General features: G+C 44.4%; 1 protein-coding gene across 1 annotated transcript; it reads right to left on the bottom strand.

Annotated features, from left to right (window-relative positions):
• Nucleotides 1-1768: 1768 nt before the first annotated feature.
• Nucleotides 1769-12110, bottom strand: CALM1 (calmodulin 1). Its single transcript, XM_075711745.1, has 6 exons — nt 12099-12110; nt 8949-8979; nt 7874-8017; nt 5639-5745; nt 3999-4134; nt 1769-3770 (listed from the first exon to the last, which is right to left on the bottom strand). Exons 1-6 carry the CDS (start codon nt 12099-12101, stop codon nt 3742-3744), a joined length of 450 nt encoding a protein of 149 aa, XP_075567860.1. The 5' UTR covers nt 12102-12110; the 3' UTR covers nt 1769-3741.
• Nucleotides 12111-12324: the final 214 nt, after the last annotated feature.

Genomic DNA, 12324 nt, shown 5'->3' with positions numbered 1-12324 from the left:
TACAGCCTCATCCCCCTCCCCACTCACCCGGGCAGGGCGCAGGGGCTGGCAGCTGCAGCACTGCCCACACAGCAGACCCATACCCACACGTGCATTCAATGCATCGGTAAGGCGTAGGGTGATTTCTTGATCAGTTTTTGGTACCATCTGTGTTTCTGGAGCTGCACAAGTGTGACAAATGGGTGGGGGATAAGAGCCTTCCACCACATCAGTAACCCCCCCCACCTTCCCCTCACCCCACCCCACCCCACCCCACCCCGGCAAACAAAACAAATGCCCCATACCTGGAGACATTTCAGTGCCTGAATTATTAATAAAATAAGCATGATAATAAATAATCTATGTTAAGCATTTTCTTACCCTTTATTTTTTCATTATGATCAGAAGAGGAATATGATTAACAGCAGTTTAAACTTTAGCAGTACAATTTCAGTATTAAATATAAAACTACACTGCAAGTTGATGTATTTTAAAAATGGTTATGTATACTCTAGCCTTAAATTTATGTATCAAATACAAGTAATTCAATTGTTTCTTGCCTTGACAATTAACATATCTAACAGATTTCAACAAGCCAGACATCCATCTTTTCCATTAAAAAAAATAAGCAAGCACACCAACTCTTATTCATAGCAAGGGGGTGTAAAGATTCAACACTTTCCTGAGTGTTGTGCAAAGAATAACAGGTTTGAGAAAGTCAGTTAAATAAGTGTAATGATAAACCTAAAGCTAAGCTGGAGGACCTTTTGATTAACTTCATATTTCATATATTACTTGCATCAGTTGAGAGCAACATGAGTTACAGAACTTCCATGAAAACAAGCCACTTACAAGCAGGTGGTTAAGCTTGATCAGTTTATTAAAAGGATTATATGACACGGTTGCCTGCAATAGCAGGGGACTGGATCTGATGACCCAGGAAGTTCTTTCCAGTCCCATGTTTCTAAGCCATGCACCAAGTGTTATCCAGCCCACACTTTCACATTTGGAAAAAGCCAAAGCCACACACACACGCTCACAGGAAAAAAAAAAAAAAAAAGAAAGAAAAAAAAAAAGTCCTTGATGACACCATTTCATTTCTCTAGATATTCACTATGCAGAAGGGAACAGAGCTAAAGTCCTGTACAGAGGATACATTTACTCGAGGTTGATGTGGTACTGAAGTCAGTTAATAATTAGATACCTCCAGGCAGATTCAGTTACAGGGCATACCAACACTGCACACTGCCAGACAATTTCTAATCAAGCCAAGAACCTCTTGCAGGAATGAGGTCTCTTTGCTAGCAAGCACAGAGCACACTGAATAAGCTAAAAGCAGCTGTTCTTAAATGAACTACCCTACCAACCGTGAGTGAATGACAGATAGATGGTAAGAAGCATTTACCTACTAGACAAGATCTCTCTGCACACTCAGGCAGAAGAAGTAATTAGTTCAGAGCAGCAACCATTGCTCCTACCTTGCTTGTCTCTCGAGTACGTTCTCTTTAAAAGCTGGTCTACAGAATCAGTGCAGCCTTTCTCAAGCACTACCAATGTAGCAGTTTGCAGCTGCCATGCAAGACTCTACTTTCAAATGGTAGTCAGACATTCCCATCATCCTGGCTAGTTTGCTAAGACAGCATACACAGCCATAGCAAAAAGCCTTTGCTTTGCAACAACTACAGATCTAAACAATTGCCTACATTCAGCCCATCTAACTTTTAGGCACTTGGTTAAGGTGTCTGGGTCCCTAGTCACCCAGAACTTCCCCCACCCCCCCAAGAAAAAATAAAATTTAAAAACAAAAGTTACTGAAGGCAGATAGTCTCAAGTGCCTTCTGGAGGTTTCTCTTGACCCCCACTGAGCAAAGCTGCATTTCAAACAACCAAGTTCTTAACACAGGCACCTCAGTTAGACAGGATGAATGGAGACTTGCATCTCTTTCAAGAGAGTATCAATACTCTCCAAAACCAAAGGCAATTAAGCAATTAAGGTTTGCAACTCCAGTTACGTTTGGAAACAAACTTACAAGTCAAGTAATTAAGCTGTAGTCCCTCCCTCCCAAGCATAAAAGCCTTCAACATGGAGGCTCTATTAAAAAAAAAAAAATAAAAAAAAGGCATTCTTCTTTCAAACAAAGAAGAGTGGACACGGCTGCATTGCCACTCATTCATGGGGAAGCTGAAGGATCAGAGAACACTTACTCAGAGACCTGGAATGACTAAGCACTGCTAGTGCATGCAAAGCAGAAGTAACAAGATGTTTTTTAAATTAACCCTAGTCCTCTTCTCCACCCCACAAAATTCATGCAAGTGTTTAAATTAAGATAGTCAAGACATAATAGCCCCACTTTCCAAAAAGGCTTCGGGTTTTTTTGTTGTTGTTTTTTTACATATTGTAAAAGAAATGTCCTTTTGTTTTCTTTCTGTGGGTAGAGAAATGCATTTTTGGCATGTTTGAGAATCATAGATATCTATGAAGTCCATGCTGTTAAGTTCTCCAACTAGTTTCTATAACCTGTCAAAAAAACATAAGCAACCTATACATGTTTCCCCAGTATTGACATGCATGCTCAGAGCTCTCCACTTTAGTGAAATGAGGTGTTACTTCTGTGCTGATAGTTGACGAGTCAGCATTACACGACTTTGAGACCAACTAAATTAACATTGTCGTAATATGAAAGGCAAGCACAAGTTCATTTATTTATAGCAAAGGTCTTGGGTTACAGGAGGTCAGTTCTTGCCATCTTGAAAAGATAGGGGATAACTTATTGCATACATGTGCATTATAATTTAGCAGCAAGTCATTCATAGAAACACTTCCCTCCTACTGCTTTTTTGGTTTATTATCTCAATTATATATATATTTTAGCTTTACAAAGCATTTAACACCACCTTTAAGTTAATGGTCTTTTATTGGAAAAAAAGACTAGCATTTACAACTTGGAATGGACATAAATTGTAATATCTTGAACAGCGATGTTGATAGTTGTGCTGAAGTCCACAGGCTACTCTGCCAGCTCCAAGTCATGATGCAGAAGGTTTTAAAAATATGAGAGTCCAAAGATGCTCCCTTGGTGAAGGTTTCTTCTAAAAATTTTGTGAACGGTAACAGCCCGACACCCGTTTCACTATAGTGCAATGCAGACAATGTTAAACCAGTATTTTAACACAGACATGCCATCCATAGTTAAGATCATCGTATTTTTGGAGCACACTGCTACGTACAGGAGAACCATTCAACCTTTAGGGCATTTTCTCTAAGTTTTGCATCCTTCAACCATTTTGCTGCATACCATCCTGAGGTATAAACCAATTTTAAAGTAAACCAGCTATGACAATTTATACTATAAATTGAACTAGAATCCACTGCTGAACAAAAGAGTGGATCTTTTAGGTTGTTTTTTCCTTTTAATACAAATGTCTGACTGTGCTCAATTGTCAAGCTGCATGCATGAAAAACTGGCCAGCCCAAACAGTGTAATAGTCATTAGCAAATGGAACTTTTGAGTTCACTAAGTGCTTCCTTTTTTTTTTTTAATTTTCAAGGTACAATTATTTATATTGTAAAACTGATGTTTAACTTTATCTTTTGGGGACAGGACCACCAACCATTACATGCAGTTTGTGGACAGAAGGTATTTTGACATTCAGTTTTGCTATACAGAAACAGAATGAATAAATGAACATTTTTTTTGCAAGAGGTAAGTAAAAGATTCAATTTGATTCTTCTAGAGGAAAAAAGGTGTAAAGGAGGTCTCTTCACTTTGCAGTCATCATCTGTACGAATTCTGAAAAGATAAAAAGTCACTGTGATTTATTGTCTCCAGAGTACTTCAACTGGTAAGTCTCTTAGACATACCTGGCATAAAAAAGCCCCCTTCACTGCATCTAAGTTGTTGCCCACAGAAGCGGACAACCGAATAAACTGGTGTCAAGTACTAGAAATTAATGCCCTATGCAACAGGCTTTCACTCAAACCGAGTAATGGTTTTGAGTCAAGGCAAGCATCTTTTTACCTTCATAGTTGACTTGCCCATCCCCATCAATGTCTGCTTCTCTGATCATTTCGTCTACTTCTTCATCTGTTAGCTTTTCTCCTAAGTTTGTCATAACGTGACGTAGTTCTGCTGCACTGATATAGCCATTGCCATCCTGTGAGGAAAGAGGAGTTGCACAAGATCATGATCAACAGTCCTGACATTTATTAACTCTGAAACTACATCTAGGTTTCCAGTAATGGCTTCTGAACTAGCCTTACAGCACTTGGGACAGATATACAGACCTGGTACACTGTACGTACTAGTCCCACTGCCTTACGAGGCATGCATGCTATCATATCCTTCCATACAGTTATCATACCGAAAAATATAACAGCATGCCTGATTTGTAGCCATGATAAGGCATTTTAATGCCTTCAAAGAGCTTTCAAAAATAAACCCACAAACAACATGGTTTTCATTTAGTCTCTGCTGCCTAGGCAGGGCCAAAAAAAACCCCCACAACCAAAATTCCCCACCACCAAGAATAAAGTCAGCTTTCTCTATGTAATACTAGCTTTATAACCAGACTGCAGGTGGTTAGGTTAGGCTTCGTGGATAAGATGATATAGAACAAACCTTCAAAGAAAGCATTTAAATTCTACTCATAACGAGTTGCAAAAAGCTTCATGGCCAAAAAAAAAAAAAAAAAAGAGGGAGAGAATGACAATTCTAAGTCAGTGTTCCCATTAGTAATATCCAAACCTAGAGCTCATCCCTAGCCATTTCAGAAATTGTCCTCTTCCATCTACAGGAAGATTACACTAGCTTAGAGCAGGAGTTCATATGGCCATCACCAGATAAGCTACCTCAGTGGCTTAAATACAAATCTAGTCTGCAGAAATAACCCCATAGGGTAGCTGAAGACAAAACAATTGAACATTTCCTCTAGCACATTTTCCAGTGAAGTACTAGAGACTGCCACTTTTTTCCCCCCATAAAAAGGAGAAATAGCAAGGCCTTCTTCCACACATGCATGTGCATCAGCTTAGCAGCTGCACCAGCCATTGCTCAACACAATTCCTTGCAACATCTGTCATATCCAAGCAATCCAAAGAGGGGAACCCTGTTCTAGAAATAACTGCCCTTCATCACATATGCCCAGATATCCTTGAAGAAGACAGAAGGAGTTAAGCTCTTAAGTTTTCCTGAAAGCAACCTCAAAGTCCACATCTTGAAAACAGAACATGCAATACTACATGTCCCTCTAAACACTGATGACAACACCTTAGCTTCAAAAGCTTCCGTAAAGAAGTATAAAATGTTGTGCAGCCATGCAAACATTTCCCCATTCCCCCACAGTTGTAAGGTACAGAAAAACCCCACCCCTTCACCACCACCCCACAAGCATTAAAGTCTGCTCATCTCTGCTCCTAAGGAAAGGCCAGAAAGTTTTCCTCATGGATGAGCCTAAAGCTTAGGCCTGCTGTGTAAAGCAGGTAGAACCAGCCTGCAACAGTCCTAGTTCTGTTTCCAGAACAGTCCCTGCTCTGTTTTCAATTCCTCTGCTTCTACTAAACAACTTTTTTTTTCCCCTTCTAGACAAGAAGGGAGAAAACACTGAGGAAAAAATGGAGATCATTACTGCTTCTAAAGAATATTTGTACTTTTATTAATACCTTGTCAAAGACTCGGAATGCCTCACGGATTTCTTCCTCGCTGTCTGTGTCCTTCATTTTTCTGGCCATCATGGTTAAAAATTCAGGGAAGTCGATAGTTCCATTGCCTTAATGAAAAGAAACTTCCAAAAATTAGACTTCCATGCTTTTCTTTATAAAAGAAAATCTGGCATTTAATTTAGCCAGGCACAAGACTGACAGATCCTCTGTAAACCATTCTTATAGAAGAACTGGATCTTCTCCTTCAGCTGCTACTACTGCCTTTTTGGTATTACAACATGCAGTAGCCACTGTCACTGCAGTGTTTCAGCACAATGAAGTCAACTGTTGCCTTCTCTCCAGGTCAAGCCACACCATTTGCCACCCAAGTTGCAAGTAAGATGTCAGTCTGATGCTCCAAGGTTAACCAATACTAAGACTTATCTTTATTTCAAACCACTCCCCAAAGTTAATCGTTTAGTTTCTTCAGAATCTCCCAATTGCTGTGGGAGATTCCAGAACGGAATATACTATAAAGCTGGCACTACAAATCCAAGGATATCTAAAATTTGAGAAAATTACACTTCAAAGCTGCTCATCAATACTTGTTTCTTGTTAAAAAAATCAACTTCCTTAACATATGTTGTACACCATGTAAGTAATGCACCATTTTAAGGGTTAATAAGTATCTGCAAATTCCAGTGACATGAGAAAAGCTGCCATTATTTGGTATTTCTGATAAGCCTAGCAGTAGGTGTTCTTATAGGTGTTTGACAGCAAAACTGAAAATCCCTGGTAACATCCAGGCCTCACACCCACAGATTTTTTTTTTTTTTTTTTTTTTTTAAGTTCTTCATTCAAAGTATGGATACAAACTTCAGTCTGCTCAAGCCTATGAGAAAAGTGGTATGGTGAAGAAACAAATTCTTTAAACTGGCAGAAGCTAGATATGTATAGTCAAGATTCAGCCCTCTATGCCAAAAAAAAAAAATCACATTTTAAATAGTTCACTGTGCAACTAAGATCTACCCATTGCTTGAGGAAAACATATAAACTCACTGGGTAAGTATAGCAAAGAAGCTAAATAAATGCAGTTTAAGAAAACCTTTGCAGCTTAGGGATTCCAGATTGAGACACACACAGCTATTTATCATCACGGCCAACTTTATCTACCAGTTAAATCTGAATACAGGTCTTGTACTCAGCTTTGAAAAATCCTCAATGAACAGGTAGAATAATAGCGAAGCATTCTGCCGTAAAACAAGTTTAAACAGATATGCAGGCATACTTATCTGAAGTCCTCAGTCTCCTTTCATTTTTAATCTACCAGTGCAGCGTTGTGGACTGCAGCCTAGAGAAGCCACTATATACAAACTCTACACAGCACTGCAAACCCTAAAGTTTTTCAGTATCTGCATCCAAGAATTAGCAATTAAAAATCAACGTACACTTTTAGGAAAGTAGTTGTAATTAACGTAGTCTGACAGATAATCTATGCTCTTGCCAATATACTTTCACTCTTCTTTTACAGAGATATTGGAGAAAAGTCACTATCACAACCAACACACAAGATCAAAGCCTTGACATCACTGAGCAGGGGAGAGCATTTTTCCCTTTTATAACTGCTAACCTGCCTGGAGTATCAGAAACAAAATGTACAGTTACCCTTTCTGGCATCCAATTAAAATAACAGTGATACACTTGATACAGGAAGGTTTTTCTGCTTTTGCCTCCAATCCCTCTCCCCTACCTATTACTGATCTAGCACACTACATTAGACTATACAGTCTCTCCCTGTTGTGTTTTCAATTCTTGGAAGTTTAGCACTATTCCACTCCTACCAAATTTTTGGCCTTAGACAAAACCACAGCCATTAGTACACCTATTAAGACCAACATGGTCTGATGAAACATGTATAGAAAAGCTGGGTGGAAACACAGGTTAACAGCAGGTCAGGGCAAGTCAGATAGCAACAGGAAGCCTGTGACCCATAAAATATTAAAGACAAAGAGGCTAACTTTGTCTCTGCTCATCCCTCTTTTTAGATTCTCAGTAATACTGCTAGCATCTTTGACTGCTGGGCAGAGAGCAATAAAGAAATTGGCACCCCTCTGAGTTTAGATTCTATCGAATACCTTGAAACTGCTTCAAGAGATCAATGTCACAGAACCTTCTCTATGCAGTCCAAGCCCAGGTGTGGATGTCATACATATTTAAGATTATCACAGTGCTAATAACTATCTTTCCAACACTTACCATCAGCATCTACCTCGTTGATCATATCCTGCAATTCTGCTTCTGTTGGATTTTGACCCAATGACCTCATGACAGTTCCCAGTTCTTTTGTTGTGATAGTACCATCACCATCTTTGTCAAATAGGGAAAAGGCTTCCTTGAATTCTAGAGGCAGAAACAGTCCCAGTGTTTAGTAACATCACCAGCATGATAAAACTGCATACTAAAATGCACTCCACTGACAATGCCTGGTACAATTTTAAGAAACATTTTCTTTAACTGTCCACGTATTGAGAAAATTAACACTCTCAAACAGTAATAAAAAAGTTACTTACAGTACCAGCACATAATTTGCATGGTATATTCCAACTTATTTCATGTGGCTGTTAGCTGCATTACAACCCTATAATGCATTTCAACATCATCTTGCTTGAGGCACAGTTGCACCATAAACAGCTGCTGCTTGGGATAAGCGAAGGGACCCACTGGGTTCCCTTCACCATTAACAGACTTACAGGACAGTCAGGGTTGTCATTTACCACTTATTTTTAAAGCAGCAGACAATAAGAATTGATGTCAGCCACAAGTGGGTGACTAGTTTCCAGGTCAAATAATGCTCCTTCTAACCAGTTTGAATTACAGACACTCTGTTACAAGTTATTTAAAAGACACTGGGTTATATTAATGTGCAATAAATCCATTTTAGGTTTATTTGTCACCATTTCAAGTTTATTGTCACTTTATTAATAAGAAAAAGAGTACCTAGGTCTGCTTTGACTCCAAGAAGTTCACTTGAGTCTAGCAATTATTTCTGTTTGCAAGAAATCTAGAAGGACTTGGCTCAAGTCTCAAAGTCTAAAAAAATCATTATCTGTAATCCAAGGAACAAGCAGTCTAAATTAAGAGGCAATAAACCAGTAATCATCTGGAATGTTAGGGTTTCTTTTTTGTTTTTTAAAGCAAGTGCTTCCTAAAAAAGTGTTAGTACAGATTTGAAATTGTCAAAGAGTTTTTTTCCATTATGTTTGAGACAATATATTTTCTTGTAGTCACAAGGAGTTAGCAAAAAATAATCATTTCTCATCAAGACACTTACCCGCAATCTGTTCTTCAGTCAGCTGATCAGCCTACACGAAGAATAGAGTATTTTAGAATATTGTTTACCTCTAGCTATATGTCAAGCCACAAGACACTTCCTTTAGATTTCGGTAGTGATTTATCATTAATTTTACAAAGCCACTTTCAACCCCTAGAATTCTGCCTCTGCAAGGAGACCCCACTCACCTACACCATGCAGCCGTTTCCAAAAGCATATAAGCTAACTTGCTTTGAAACTGCAGATGAAGAACCAGACATGCCATCCTTCAACTTGGAGAATCCGATTTGGTCAAGTGAAGGACACAGGGCAGGCTCCTCGCAATTGGTCAGAGAGGCATGAAATCCTTAATGACATGTGTTTGGGGTTTCGCATCACATCAGATGTCATTTCCAGCAGTACCGTGACCCCAACACTGCGTGGGGGGACTGGCACGTTACCGGGCTAATGACAAGCGTGCCACCTAGTGATCAAGGCGACTCAGCCCCGCCCTCCCCCACCGCCTCGCATCAAGCATTAGCCTACGGTGAGCTTCACAGAAAGGACTGGTCTGTCATATTAGGAGGAAATACTACTCGGTATCATGGAGATTTTTGCCATCTCTGACAAAGAAAATAGTAGTTTTCAAGCATTTTTCCCTCCCATTCATTATTTGACCATTCAGCCAAGCAGTTTAAGGTGCCTTACACCGATATGCGGGATATCATTTTAAGTGGCAAGATTTAAAATGCCTGCTTATGACCTTTTGTACATCAAAAGGCCACTGCTGCATCCAAAGGTATATAGCTCAGTGGGCAATTAAACGGGCTTTCCCAGAGCTTAACTGTGCTAACCACATCCTTCCAGAAGCCTCTCCCTTCCGTATGGATAGAGCATCGCAAAAAGCTCTGCTGTTTGGACTCAAAGGAGCTAACAAGCTCTTTATGGAAAAATATGCATTTTCCTAGTAATTAAAAAGAAAAAAACACCTGAATTTTACACACCTAGTCACAGATACTGGAGAATATAAGCTACTAACGCCTTTTTAATCCATTTTATTGGACTCCTTTTACTAGTGGAACAGAGAATTTTGTAGGTCATAGAAAGCAGGCATCTTGTAACTCTTTTGTCCTAAAGTACCATTATTCAAGTATAAAACCCACTTAACTGCAGTAAAGAGCAACAAATACAAGGGAGAATGAACAGGCTATACAATTTGTCACGCTTTTGCAACAGGATAGCGTTGAGAGCCTGCTGTATATATTAAGTGACATACAGAGATTTCACCTGTAAATAGGTGCTGGGGGGGGGGGGGGGGTGTTAATGTCTGTACATAATGATTAAACAATTCCCCGTATGCACAGTGGGTTTGGGGGGAGGGAGGGTAGAAATGCTAACAGCTAAAGACAGAGTTCAAGTTTAATAAATCTTCTTTAAGAACAGGAGAAAGCTTGTGTTCAAAATCCAGTTCGACTTTCTGCACTCTGATTTTCCAGAAAATGTGAGGTTTTACTTAAAGATTATCTAGGGAATTTACATAACAGACTCAATGCCCTGCAGAACAGGAAACAGAGCCACACCTCGGCAAAAACCTCCAACCCACAGCACCGGCTCATTGCCCCATTAGTCAGGGCTCACTGGATGTTTCTAAAAATCGGATTTCCAATTTAAAAAAAAAAAAAAAAACCAACACACACACAAAAAAAACCAAACAACCTCGCACACACGGCGATGCCCGAAGCATGCAACCCGACCCTAAAGCGCCATGGGGTTCACCTTCCCGAGCAACAGGCACAACCGCTGCCCGCTCGCCCTGGCTACAGGACAAAGGTACCCAGGGCTGGAGCCATCACCACACCCAGCCAAGTCATCAGATCCTGTCCTGGTGATGTCAGCCTTCCCCGACGGGAAGGGGAGATGGAGAGACAGAGCCGAGGAACACCCAGATTGCCAAAACGCGATTAGAGGTCAGCCTGCAACTGTTTCGCCGCTCTCGTAGGAAGCGCAAACCCGCCGGGAAAATCCCAGCCCTTCCTCTCGCCCTCTTCTGCGGGGAGCCCGGGCGGGCACGGCAGCAGCGCCCGGGGGACGATGCCAGCCGCTCCCGCAGCCCGGCGGCGGGGCGGGGCGGGAGGCGCAGGCTCGCATCGCCCGGCCGGGGCAGCGGGCGGCTCGCAGCCCGCCGGGCCCAGCGGGCGCCTTCCCGGCCGGCAGCCGCCCACTGCTGCACTGCGTCCCCGTTCCCCCTCCCTCGCCAGCCGCCGGCCGCACCACGTCCTCAGCCCTCAGCCGGGAGGGCGCCTCGGCTCCGCAGCCAGCCCTCCCCGTCCCCGTCCCTGCCCTCGGCGGCGGGGCCGCGGCTCTTCTCCCCGCAGCCCCCGGGGGAGAGGGAAGGCTGCCCCCCCGCCCCGCCGAGCCCGCATGCGGGCGCTGGGCCGCTTCCAACCCAGCAACGCGCAGGGCGCCCCGGTCCCCCCCAGCCGGGGGGTGCGCGGGGGCCGGGGAGGAAGAGGAGGAGACATGATGTAATGCAGACAGCGATGGGCTTCGCCGCGGCTGCTGCGTTTTTTTGGGGGATGGGGGGGGGGGGGGCGAGGGCGCAGTAGCTGCAGCGCGGTGCCCTCCCCCGGGCCGCCCCCCCGCTCCCTGCGCAGTGCAGCTGGTGCCGGAGCCGAGCGGGATCCTCGCCCGCAGACCCGCGCCCCGCCCGGCACGGCCCCCGCCCCGCAGCGCGCCCTGCCCGGCGGCGGGGCCGCGGCCCCGGGGAGACGCGCCCGGCCCTTTCCTGAGGGGAGCAAGCGCCGCATGCGGGGGAAGGCGAGGCGGGGCCGCGGCGGGAGGGCGCGGGGCCGGGGCGCCCACACGGCAGGCCCGGGGAAAGGGGAAGGAAGCGGCGGAAGAGGAAGGGCCGCAGCTCCGCAGCGAGCCCGCGCAGCGCGGCGGGGGGGGGGGGGGAGGGAGCGACCGCAGCCACCAGCCCGTTCACCCCGCGGGGACCCGGGCGGGAAGGGCTGCGGCCTCCCACCGCCCCCTCCCCGCGGGGCTCCCCCCCACCCCCCTTCCTCCCCGGGGAGAGCCCGGCTCCGCCGTCCCCGGCTCCGCAGCGAGCGAGCCTGCGGCGAGCCAGCCCCCACGGCAGCCCCAGCGCCCCGCGGTCGGGCGAGCACCTACCATGGCGCGGCGGCGGCGGCGGGCCCGGCGGCGGCTGCACGAACTGCGCGACCACGAGCGGCGGCGGCTGCTGCTGCTGCTGCCTCCTCCCCGGCGCGGCTCGGAGAAGTGCTGGGGCTGTGAGCCTGCGCCGCCCCGCTATATATGTAGGGCTGTATCCCTCCGCCGGAGCGGGGCCTTTTTCTCTCCTCCCCGGCGCGGTATGTGCGAGGGTAACTGCGGCGAG

This window comes from Pelecanus crispus, chromosome 6, assembly GCF_030463565.1.
Source record: "Pelecanus crispus isolate bPelCri1 chromosome 6, bPelCri1.pri, whole genome shotgun sequence".
Taxonomy (NCBI): domain Eukaryota; kingdom Metazoa; phylum Chordata; class Aves; order Pelecaniformes; family Pelecanidae; genus Pelecanus; species Pelecanus crispus.
Note: the sequence above shows the minus strand (reverse complement) of the source record. Positions and strands in the feature narration are given on the sequence as shown.

Coding starts and splice junctions, on each gene's coding strand:
- CALM1 (XM_075711745.1), bottom strand. Junction 5,746..7,873: donor CAACGAGGTAGATGCTGATG/GTAAGTGTTGGA, acceptor CTTTTCATTAAG/GCAATGGAACTATCGACTTC. Junction 4,135..5,638: donor CATTCCGAGTCTTTGACAAG/GTATTAATAAAA, acceptor CTTTCCTCACAG/GATGGCAATGGCTATATCAG.